General features: G+C 52.0%; 1 protein-coding gene across 4 annotated transcripts in view; it reads left to right on the top strand.

Annotated features, from left to right (window-relative positions):
* The window catches only part of UHRF1 (ubiquitin like with PHD and ring finger domains 1), a 32,057-nt gene that overhangs the window by 6,392 nt on the left and 13,246 nt on the right, over positions 1-12,419 (top strand). For all 4 annotated transcript variants that reach the window (XM_025457054.3, XM_025457053.3, XM_025457055.3 and 1 more), the window contains 3 exons: positions 3,389-3,652; positions 4,394-4,554; positions 7,149-7,364. In XM_025457054.3, coding sequence (XP_025312839.1) covers positions 3,389-3,652; positions 4,394-4,554; positions 7,149-7,364 — 641 coding nt within the window. The remainder of the gene's footprint in view (positions 1-3,388; positions 3,653-4,393; positions 4,555-7,148; positions 7,365-12,419) is intronic.

Raw genomic sequence — 12,419 nt, 5'->3', positions numbered from 1 at the left:
GCGTCCTTGCCTGGGTCGGCTCGTCGGCCGCCTCCAGGGAGCCTGTGCCTGGCTTCCTGACCCGGGGTGGACATGAGGGGCCTGGTCATGCTCCTGGTTCCAGCTCTCTCCCACTGCCTCTCCGTTGTCTGGGTGCCTCGGTTCATGCTTTATTTCCCTGATTTATCCTTGTTTCCCTTGACCGATGTGAGAGGCTTGTCTGCTTTGCTGCCTCTCCCTGTCACACGCAGCTGTGTGGTACTCCTTTGTGTGATGAGGCCATGGTTTTCCCTGCAAGTGCTGCTGTGAACGCGCCGTGAGGTCACTGTGCATGTATCTCAGACACACGTGTGAGGCTCTCTGCACCTCAGGGCTCTCCTGGGGCCCTTCTGATCCTCTGGGGATGCTGGGTGGTGTCTGGGGACATCCGTGGCTGTCACAGCTGTGGGGCGCTCCTGGCATCGAGTGGGTGGGGGTCAGGGATGTGCACCCCCGAGAGCAATTCGCCCAATGTCAGTGGTGCCAAGGGGGTGTTTGCCTCATGAGGTGCTGGGCCTCAGGGTACACATGTCTTATCCTTTTTGAGGCCGTTTAGCCTGCCTTTTGGTTTCCTTCTCACAGTTACACTGGGGATGCTCGTCCCTCTTCATCTTTTTAAATTAACCCACTTATCATGAATTTATATATTTATAAACTTATTTATATTTACACATTTATTTGAGTACTCGATGCTCGGCGATATCAAGAGGAAGGTTCGGTGATCCCTCATATACCCGGCCTCCTCACACAGTCCCCCCAGCCACCCACATCCCCGTCTGAGTGGCATGTTTGTTATGTTCGATGAACACATGTTGTACAACTGATGTTAGGGTTCCTTTCTAATGTGCATTCTGTGGGTTTGGACAAGTGTGTAGTGATGTGGCCCCGCTGCTGTGGCTCTAGGAACCTCCCAGCCCTGGAACTAAACCCCTCCCTGCCCCACATCGCCAGTCACCCCTCCTCCCACGGATCCCACCACTCTCTTCGGATCCCACCACTCTCTCCGTAGTTTGGCCTTTTCTAGAATGTCCTTAGGGTGGCATCACACCATGTGTACCTTTTTGGACTCCCTTTTTAAAAAACAAAAACAATAACAACCCAACAGCTTTATTGAGATGTAATTCATGTACCGTGCAGTCCGCTCCCTTTTAAGTGTGTCGTTCAGTGGTTTTCGGCGTCTTTACAGAGTTGTTCAACCACCCCTGGAGGCAGTTCTAGGATCTGTTCTTCACTTACATACTTTGTGGTATCGCTTCTCAGCCCCTGACAACCAATCACCTGCTTTGACTGCTCAAGAGCTCATCCTGGACGTGTCACATACATGGACTCACACAGCTGTGGGGCCTCCTGTGTCTGGTTCCCTCCCTGAGTGTCGTGGGTTCAGGGTCCATCCCCGGGGCGGCATGTGTGGGCGCCTCACCCCTGCTTGTGGGCGAGTGAAGTGCCCATATGGGGGACACGTGTGGGGGGGACACGTGTGTGTATCTGGTCCCCCGTTGATGGACAGGTTGTTTCCATCTTTAGGCTGCTGTGAACACGCGTGTGCAGGTTGACTGGTCTCTTCCCGTCTGTGTCCCCTCCACCCATTGTCACAGCTGTCCTGTGTTGGTCTTGTGTGGGAGGGCTGGCATCTTGTCTCACCCACCTTGGCCTCCCTGTGGTTCTGGGCAGGGCTGGGCACATGGGAGGCTCTGGTCGCACGCTGGGCAAACAGGTGCAGCAGGCCCTGGAAGCCCCTGTGGCTGGAGGCAAGTGTCGATGTGTTCAGATGCACCTTTCTGCGGGTGTGGGGGGTGATCATTCATCAGGTCCTCTGGTCTGTGCTGGATAAAGCGTAGCAGCCACTGCAGTGAAGAGCTTTGCACCCTGGAGCTCGCCCTCCCTATGACCTCAGGTGCTGCTTGCATATTGGGGCAGCCAGGCCTTTGAACACCAGCCTTTGGTAAATGTGGGGAAGGAAGAAAAGTTGGTTATTCCTGTATTTGTTTCCCTTTCTCTTCTTTTTCTTTAGGACACCTCTTCTAAACCGGTAGTTCTGCCCTCAGGGGACACTGGGCAGTGTCTGGGGACATCTCTGGTTGTCATGACTGGGCGTGCTCCTGGCATCGAGGGGGTGGGATCAGGGATGCTGCTCCCCCACAGTGCCCAGGACGGCCCCCGGGAGAACAGCCTGGCCCCATATGTCCACAGTGCGAGGGCAGAGACCTGCTTTAGGGACCTCGGGATAGGACAAGGTGCACTTGTGGGTCCTAGCTGGGTGTTGGTGGAGCGCCGTGGTGCCATGGGATCGTTTCTAATAGAAGATAATTCCTCTGCCTTTTGTGCCACTGGGATGCGGCTCAGATGATAGAACTCCTCCTTGAGTTGTGCCAGCGCATAGGATCCCATCAGTGACTCCCGTGGGTGGAATTAAGATAAAGGATTTTGTAGAGAGGGGCAGAGCCATCGTGGAACCTGGTGAGTGTTGGGTGTGCCTCTCCTTTGGTTCATAGTGGACAGAGTCTCTCCCCCTTGGCACCATGAACTTTTGGGGCTGAACATTCCCTGATGTTGAGGCGTCTTGGGCACTGCGGGGCTGAGCAGCATCCCTGGCCTCACCCACTCAATGCCAGAAGCACCCTGGTTGTGAGGACCGAAATGACTCTAATGTGTTGTCAAGTGTCCCCTGGGGGCAGGATCACCGTGGGTGACACCCTGTGCCGGGGTTCCACTGACCCCCAGGAGTTCGCGTTCTTTAACCATCTGACTGTTGAGGTCCTGGGATGCTGCACACATTAATACACACTGAATTGGGGAAAAAGTGGTGACTCTCACGTGCTGGGGTCACCCTGGTTTATACTGTCTGATCTCTTGGGGATTTATTCTGCTGTCTAGTGTGAGCAGGGACTGGACTCAGGTTTTTCCCCTAAATAATTAATGCAGATTTTGTCTTGACACCACAGACATTTTGAGCCAGATCACCCAGTGTTCCCCGGAGGGCAGGACTGCCCTCAGGTTAGCCCCAGTGATAAAGGTAGTGCATTTTTATTATTACCAAAGTTACAAAGGACGGGATATTAAGAAACCTCCCCCGAGGTGTGATGCGTGTACCCAGCACGGCTGGTCATGCTGTGTGTCCACAGAACATTCGCCATATGACACGGGGAATCCTCATTCGAGAGAGTCTAAGGACCCTGAAGGAAGGGGGTAACCGTGTGTACCCCCCTCCTCCCGGCAGTGGACAAGTTTTGTCCTGTGATCTGATGTAGATCCTGCCGTCCATGAGGACAGATTTGGTACATTGTTTATGGCTTGTTCCCGTGCCTGGCACCCAGAAGACGAGCGCTACGTGTCTGGCAGGCCACTGACCTTTGTCTTGGTGTCTCTGCAGATGGAGGACGGCCACACTCTCTTTGACTATGACGTTCGCCTGAATGACACCATCCAGCTCCTGGTCCGCCAGAGCCTTGTGCTCCCCCCCAGCAACAGCAAGGAGAGGGACTCTGAACTGTCGGACACCGATTCCGGCTGCTGCCTGGGCCAGAGCGAGTCCGACAAGTCCTCAAACAGCGGCGAGGCGGCCTCAGAGGCGGATGGGAAGGCAGGCCTAGCGGATGAAGACACGTGGGACGAGACGGAGCTGGGTCTGTACAAGGTGAGTCTCTCCTGGAAGGGTTGGGGTTGAGCTTTTGTGACCCCCCTGGCCGAACTCTTGACCCCCACGACCCCAGGTGGCATGTGCCATGCGTCTCTGTCATCACTGGCTTTCCAGTTGCCCAGCTGTACCACAAGGGTAGGCCGCTGCCCTCATTCCCTTGGCTGGTCCTGCTGTGAAAATCGCCAGTGGGTGGTCTCCTGCGGCTTCCCTGCGGAAACCCAGTATTCCAACATCCTTCGTGATGCTTGATGGCAGGTCTTGGGCCTGGGTTTTACAGGGGTCCCTGTGCCCATCTTTACGGTGGCTGTAAAGCTCTGAATTCGCTGCCTCCCGCTTAAGATGAGGCAGTCTTACATAAAGATCTGGGTTCCCAACCTGTCTAGAAAAATGGGCACCCTGGCCTCCATGGCCCACAGGGCAGGGATGATTCTGTCCCCGAGGGACACTGGGCAGTGTATGGGGGGATGCTCCTGGCATCGATGAGTGAGGGCCAGGGACACTGTTCAATCCCTCACAGCGACCAAGGACTGCCCCCTACCCTCCCCCACCAACAATCACCAGGCCCTGACGTCAGCAGTGCCAGAGCTAAGAAATCCTATTATGGTATATATTATATTTGGGTTTGTGTCCCAATCCTGAAGCATCCAGTGTCCGAGAACCCAAGCAGTCTCTGGTCAGCGGTGCTGGTCGGACGCTCCTTCTCCAGATTGGATGCGAGTGTTTTCTTGTTTGTGACAGGTCAATGAGTATGTTGATGCTCGGGACACAAACATGGGAGCGTGGTTTGAGGCCCAGGTTGTCAGGGTGACGAGGAAGGCCCCGTCTCAGGATGAGCCCTGCAGCTCCACCTCCAGCTCGACACCAGAAGACGACGTCATTTATCACGTGAAATATGATGAGTGAGTGTCACTGTGGTGGGGTGGGCCACGGTGTTGGCCCTCTGTGTATGGACCTGGAGTTTGGCACTGCCTTGGGGATGAGGATCAGGATTTGGGGGCCTCCACCCTCATGGTACCAAACCACCCAGGAGGCCACCCCAGAGGACTCCTCTATCATGGTGATCCACAGCTGGGCTGACCCCCTCCTCAGGTCATCTAGTTGGAAATATGCCTCCCGACCCCATTTCCTGTCTTACTCTGTTCTACAACGTTCACTGTGTGAAGCCTCTGGAGTTTGTGGTCTGTCCCTCACTGGAATGCACCAGTACTTAGCGAGTGCTCCCCGTGTGCTAAGCATAGGGAGTCCTTGTCTGTGCACATAGAGGATGTCTTGGACCATCTCGAATGGCCATCCCAGAATACTACAGGCAGGGCGGCTAGATCTCACGCTCTGGAGGCTGGAAATCCCAGATCACAGTGTTGGCGGGTTGGTGCCTGGTGAGGGCCATCTTTCTGGCTTGTCGACTGGCCGTCTTCTCACTGACCTCACGCAATCTTTCCTTTGTGGGGCTGAGAGTCCACCCTGGTGTCTCTTCTTGTAAGGACTCCAGTCCCAACTGGATTAGGGCACCACCTTTAGGACCTCATGCAACCCAACTTACCTCCCCATCTCCAAAGGTAGTCCCATTAGGGGTTCAGGCTTTATGATGGGAGTTTTGGGGGATCCAACTTGGTCTGTCACAGAGGGCAAGCCGACCTCCCCAAGAGAGCTCTCATTCTGGGGGCCTAGGGACCCCCATCTGCTTCCCTGACACTTTTTTTTTTTTTTAAGATTTTATTTATTCATGAGAGGCACAGGGAGAGAGAAAGAGAGAGGCAGAGACACAGGCAGAGGGAAAAGCAGGCTCCACGCAGGGAGCCCAATGCAGGACTCGATCTTGGGTCTCCGGGATCACACCCTGGGCTAAGGGCAGGCGCTAAACCACTGAGCCACCCAGAGATCCCCCCCCCCCCGCACTTTTTTAAATAAGATTTTATTTACTTATTCATGAGAGAAACAGAGAGAGGGGCATAGACACAGGCAGAGGGAGAAGCAGGCTCCCCACCCAGGACCCCGGGATCACGCCCTGAGCTGAAGGCAGGCGCTTAACCACTGAGCCACCCATGCGTCCCTCCCTGCCACTTTCTGGCACATCTTCAGTTTAGCTCTGCAGAAATTAAGGAGTAGTCGGATGAATGAGTCTGCAGGGCTCCCAGCCTCCTGGTTGGGGTTGCAAACTGCGGCCTTAGGGCCAGATCCCACCACCTGGATTGGTAAAGAAAGCTTTATCAAAGCACATCAACGCCCATTCATTGAAGTTTGGCCTGTGGCTATTTTCTTGGTGCTAGAGTTGAATATTTAGAGACCTTCCAGCTTCCCCTGGCTGAAAATACTCACTGACCTTTACAGGGCAACCGTGGTTCTTGGTGATTTACTGGGGAAACAGCGTGCTTGGCAGCACGGGTAGTGGGAATCCAAGCCCTCTCAGTGGGGGCTTAACTTTGTTGCTGATGGAATGTTTCCGTCCAATTATTTTATGCCTTTTTTGAGACTGCTAGAAGGTTCCTGCATTTTGAGAAGAATGAATTCCTATTGTATCCTAATATCTAGTACATTATAATTATTATTATTTTTTAAATGTATTTATTCACGATAGTCACACGGAGAGAGCGAGAGAGAGGCAGAGACACAGGCAGAGGGAGAAGCAGGCTCCAAGCACCGGGAGCCCGATGTGGGATTCGATCCCGAGTCTCCAGGATCACGCCCTGGGCCAAAAGCAGGCGCCAAACCGCTGCGCCACCCAGGGATCCCTATTTAGTACATTATTACTTACACAAGCAAAGCAAGGTAAATCCGTTCTGTGCAGACAGGTGGAAGTAGTGCAGTGTTTCCCTCCACAGATGTTCTCGGTACTTGTTCCTTAGGGCTGCCAAAACAGGACCTCAGACTGAGTGGCTTATAACAACAGAAGTCTATTCTCCTACTATTCTGGAGGCCAGGGGTCCAGAATCAAAAAATCAAGGTGTTGGCAGGGCGGCCCTCCCTCTGGAGGCTCTCGGGAAGGATCCTTCTTTGCCCCTCATGGCTTCTGGTGGTGGCTGGCAGTCCTTGGCCGCGCCCCTCCACTCTTCGGCTGTGTCTTCAGGTGTCTGTCTCCGTCCATCACCTTCCTTCCTCTTCTAAGGACACCAGTCATTGGATTTAGGGTCCCCCCACCCCCACCGTGTGACCTATCAGAGCTTCATGACATCCGCAGACCCTATTCATCCGCAGAGACCCTATTTCCACGTGACGTCCCGTTGCCAGGTACCAGGGATTAGGACTCCCCGCCTGTCTTTTTGGGGGACACAGTTCAACCCACAACACCTTCTGTGATTGGAATGTGTCTCTGTGCCTGAGTTTTTTCCGTACTGGGAAATGAGCTCATCAGGGAGGCGACTTCACGTGCCACTGTGCTCCAAGTCACCCAAACCCATCTTGGTGCAGCCTTTCCTGCCTTGACTTCCATCTCCCATCAAGGGGCTGAAGTCGGGGTTTACCCGAGGATCTAACAAGGTTGGGGTTTTCCTCCCAGCTACCCGGAGAACGGAGTGGTCCAGATGAGTTCCCGTGATGTCCGGGCTCGTGCCCGAAACATTCTCAAGTGGCAGGAGCTGGAGGTGGGCCAGGTGGTCATGCTCAACTATAACCCCGACAATCCCAAGGAGCGTGGCTTCTGGTATGATGCAGAGATACTACGGAAGCGCGAGACCCGGACGGCGCGGGAGCTGTACGCCAACGTCCGGATCGGGTGAGTGACATGTCAGCCCTGGGGCTGTCCGGCCAGGGCTCTGGAGGGTGAGGCCCTCGGTCTCTCATGGCCCCGCCTGGGGGACTGTCTCTGAACGGTGGTGGTTTCAAGATGCATTTTTTCTTGTGTTGTTTTGAGTTTGGCAAATAGGTCATAATCTCAAATCCGTCAAAATCCAGAAAGTTCTGAAGGACTGTTCTTCCTTTTTCTGTATCCAAGGGATGCAGTTGTTTCTGGAGACCTCTCTCGTCACTTTCTAGGGACATCCTGCATGTAAGCAAGCATCGTATGCAGAAACTAAAGCACACGTAGGGATGTTCTCCACATCAGGGAGCAGCAAACTGCAGTCCACAGGCCGGATCCGGCCCTCTGCCTGTTTTGGCAAATAAAGTTTTATTGACACACAGCCATGTCCATCTCTTTATCTGTGGTTGCTTTGGTGTTCCAAGGGCAGAGTTGATTAGTTGAGAGAAAGGCTGTGCTCACAAAGCCAGAAAGATTGGGTCTTTGCAGAAGGTGTTTGCTAAGCCCTGTTCTGCTTTTCGTGTGTGTGTGTGTGTGTGTGTGTGTGTGTGTGTGTGTGTAAGAGAGAGAGAGACAGAGAGAGAAGATACATATAACAGGAAACTTACCCTCGTAAGCATCTCTAAGTGTGCATGCAGCTCAGGTCACAAAGCCCTGCCGCGTACCCACCCCCACCACAGTTCTCCAGAACCTTCCATCTCCCCACACGGAGACCCCGTCCCCAGCACTGACCCCCCTGCCCCACCCCTGGCTCCCACCACCTCCTCTCTGTCTCTGTGGATGGGCTTCCTCTGGGGACCTCCTGGGAGGGGGGTCCTGTGGGAGGTATCCTTCTGGGTCTGGGGCCCCTCCCTGAGACCAGTGTCCTCGGGGTCCGTCCATGTGGTGGCAGGTGCTGGGATTTTCTTTTTTGTGGTTAAATAATATTCCATTACGTGTATCGTCTGTATATACACAGATACTGGGGCAACAGTGTCTTAAGCACGGGCACAAGTGCAGAGGTCCTGGGGCAGGGCCATACCTCGTGCATTTGTGGCCTCGGTGAGGAAGCCAGTGGTGTGGAGTGAGGACAGAAGGTAGAAGGAATCAAGACTGTGGGAGCCTCCAAGTGGCATGAAAGGTTCGGAACTGGTGTTCGTTCTCTTGCTGGCAGCCACTGGAGCGTTTGGGTGCAGGAGCCACACGCTTTGCCCTAAAATTAATCTGGCAGCTGAGAGGGGAACAGCCTGCGGGGTCAGCGTGGGAGCCAGGGCCACCAGGATGGAGATGGATGCAGACGTTTAGGGACAAGGTCCCAGGGCTCAGGGACTATAGCAGTATACTCGCTGCTATAAAGTTCTTCCTCAGCTCTGCCTTCACAGCTCTCCCTGTAAAAATTTACTGTGTTGGATTTTTCTTTTCTTCACCATTCTATTTTTTTTTTTTTTAAACATCCTTTGAGACTTCCTCTCTGGCTCCTGGCTCCTTTGGAAATATTGTGTTTAATTCCCGAGTGTTTAGAGACTTCTGCGTTGTCCTTCTGTTACTGATTTCTGGTTTGACTGCATTATGGTGAAAGAACATACTCTCTGATTTCCGTTCTTCCCGATTTGTTGAAGTTTCTTGCACGGCCCCTGATGGGGTCTACATTGGTGACTGTTCCGTGGTAGCTTGAGGAAAAACCAGAATATTCTGTCGTTGGGCAGAATGTCCTATGTCTGTCTGCCAGAGCCCGCGGGCTGGTGGTGCTCTCTCCAGATTCTTGCTGATTGTCTGTCTGGTTCCCCGTCAGGTGCTGAGGGGTGTTGGAGGGCCCACCTCCACCCTGGGCCTGTCTGCCTCTCTCAGCCTCGCAGAGGGGATGTGATTGACCAATAAGCACATGCGGAGGGCACTTAGTAGGCCTCCTGGGTGGAGAGACCCTTGTTACCTCGTGCTGTGATTTCCCTCTGTGCGTCTGCTGGTTTCCTTGGCTCTGAAGTGCGCTCTTCCCGGCGTCCCTGCGTGCACAGACACACCTGCTTTGCTTTTTCAGGTTAATGTTTGCTGGCTGTATTCTTTCCTTTTACTGTCAACCTCTGTAGTTGAACTAAAAAGAAGTTTTTTATGACCGGCATATAACTGGGTGGTTTTTTTAATCTGCTCTGTCATCTTGCCTTTCGATTGGCGCAGGCAGGCCATTCACATGAGATAACCGTCGGTACGTTAGGACTTAGGTCGGCCAGCTTGTCGTTTGCTTTCTGTTCGTTGCCTCCATTTCTCTTCTTCTGTCTTTCTTGTGGGTTTACCTAAACATGACTTCAGATTCTGTCCAGCTTTGTATGGTCTTTTTTTTTTTTTTTTTTTTTTTTTTAAGATTTTATTTATTTATTCATGAGAGACCCAGAGAGGGAGAAGCAGGCTCCATGCAGGGATCCCAAGGCAGGACTCGATCCCGGGTCTCCAGGACCATGCCCTGGGCTGAAGGCGGTGCTAAACCGCTGAGCCACCCGGGCTGCCCTGTGTATGGTCTTTTGAATATGTTGCTGTGTATATTTTTCTAAGTGGTTTCTTTGGATTTTACTGCAAACACGTGACCTAGTAGTTGTCACGTTAGCCAGAAACCTGTCTTCACCTACGTCCCTTTGTTCTTACTGAGTAGCAGACGGGGTTAGGATCCTTATCTTCCTTGTGAGTTCTCGAAGTCACAGCTGAGGACTGAAATAATCTGTTGTATGTGCCCACATTTCTGCTCTTTCTGTTATTTATTTGTTTGTTTATTATTTTTTTATTGGAGCTCAATTTGCCAGCATGTAGCATATCACCCAGTGCTCATCCCGTCAAGTGCCCCCCTCAGTGCCCATTACCCAGTCACCCCAACCCTCCACCCTCTTTCTGTTTTTCTTCTAAATTTCCTTTCCGTATCACTTCCTACCGGTTCAAAGAGCTTCCTCATCCTGTAAGGGGGTGTCTGTTAGCAATGAATTCTGTTGATTTTCCCTCACTGGAGAGTGCTGCCACCACCGTCGTAGACGTGACTCTCAAGCGTTGATTCATTTCATCCATACGTATTTTACAATTCTATTCTTTTCCTTTCCTTTCCTTTCCTTTCCTTTCCTTTCCTTTCCTTTCCTTTCCTTTCCTTTCCTTTCATATTCTTTTCCTTTCCTTTCTCCTTTCTTTTCCTTTCCTTTCCTTGGATCATGACCTGAGCCGAAGGCAGATGCTTCACTGACTGAGCCACCCAGGCGCCCCACGATTCATTTCTTTAAAGTGATTCTTCTTGGGATCTCTGGGTGACTCAGCAGGTAAGTGTCTGCCTTTGGCTCAGGGCATGATCCTGGAGTCCAGGGATCAAGTCCCACATCCGGCTACCCGCAGGGAGCCTGCTTCTCCCTGCCTGTGTCTCCGCCTCTCTCATGAGTAAATAAATCTTAAAAATAAAATAAAGTGACTCTTCTTAAACAGGATGATGAGATCGTCCCACAAAGATTTGTTATTTTTTTTTATTTTTTATTTTTTAATTTATGTATTCGTTTTAAGTCCTTTGTATGCCCAGTGTAGGGAACCCATGACCCCAAGATCAAGAGTCACACGCTCCACTGCCTGAGCCAGCAGGGTGCCTCAGTCATAATTCCTTAATAACATGTTCAGTCATTGGTTCGTCTTCCAGTTACCTCACTTTTTGTTCTTAACCATTTGTTTGGTTGGGATGTACACGGACTTCAGACAGGCCGATCTGTGTTTTTTCTTTTCTTTTTTTTTTTTTAAGATCTCATTTATTTATTCATGAGAGAGACCTAGGCAGAAGGAGAAGCAGGCTCCTTGCAGGGAGCCCGATGTGGGACTCGATCCCAGGACCCCAGGATCACGCCCTGAGCCCAAGGCAGACGCTCAACCACTGAGCCACTCAGGCGTCCCTATCTGTATTGTTTAAGTGCCTTTTATCTTCGGTCTCCTGTCCTTTCCTCCTTCCCCCTTTCCTTACCAGGGAGCCTAGTTGTGTGTCCCTCAGGGTCTCCGCAGCCTGGCGTTTGCCTTCTGCACCTCATGGCACCACTCTCTCTGCGCCTCCATCCCCAGGTTTCCTGTGAGCCAGTGGGATCCTCTGCGCCTGCGGGGTGCAGGTCCACAGCTGTGGCCACTTGTACTGGGGAGCATTGGAAATGTGGCCAGGACAGACCAAGACGAGCCGGGAGTGTAAAACACATGCCCGGAGGTCAAGGACTTGGTGCTGGGAAGGAATGTGAAGTAGCGCGTTCAGTGTTCTGTCCTGGTCCTCACACATTGAAATCCTATTTTGTGTACATCAGGTCACATAAAACCCATCACTGATTCTGTCTGTTTTCACTTGATCAGTATGGCTGTTGGAAAATGCAGAATCACACAGGTGGCACATGTTGGGGGCCCCATTGCCTTGCCATTGGGCACTGTTGATAGTGATGTTAGATTGATCCCTGGGGCTCACTTTCCCTTGGAGCTGGAGGAGTTTTTGCATTTTTTAAAAAATATTTTATTTATTCATGAGAAGTACAGAGAAAGAGAGAGAGAGAGGCAGAGACATAGGCAGAGGGAGAAGCAGGCTCCATGCAGGGAGCCCAACGTGGGACTCGATCCCAGGTCTCCAGGATCACGCCCTGGGCCAAAGGCAGCGCTAAACCGCTGGGCCACCAGGACTGCCCAGAGTTTTTGCATTTTGATACAGGGAGACGGATCAGACCTCACCTTTAGGTTTCGTATGTTGGGCCCGGTTTAATCTGTGTTGCCTGCTGAAAGGTTAGAAATTATTCTCTCAGATGCATCACGTAGTGAAACCATGGTTTATAGATTGGACTTCATCTTTTTTTTTTTTTTTTTTAAATATTTTATTTATTATTTAAGTCACAGAGAGAAAGAGAGGCAGAGACACAGGCAGAGAGAGAAGCAGGCTCCATGCACCAGGAGCCCGACGTGGGACTCGATCCTGAGTCTCCAGGATCGCGCCCTGGGCCAAAGGCAGGCGCCAAACCGCTGCGCCACCCAGGGATCCCTTTTTTTTTTTTTTTTTAAAGATTTTATTCATTTATTCATGAG

Source organism: Canis lupus, chromosome 20 (genome assembly GCF_003254725.2).
Source record: "Canis lupus dingo isolate Sandy chromosome 20, ASM325472v2, whole genome shotgun sequence".
Lineage (NCBI taxonomy): Eukaryota > Metazoa > Chordata > Mammalia > Carnivora > Canidae > Canis > Canis lupus.
This window is presented reverse-complemented; position numbering and strand designations above follow the sequence as displayed.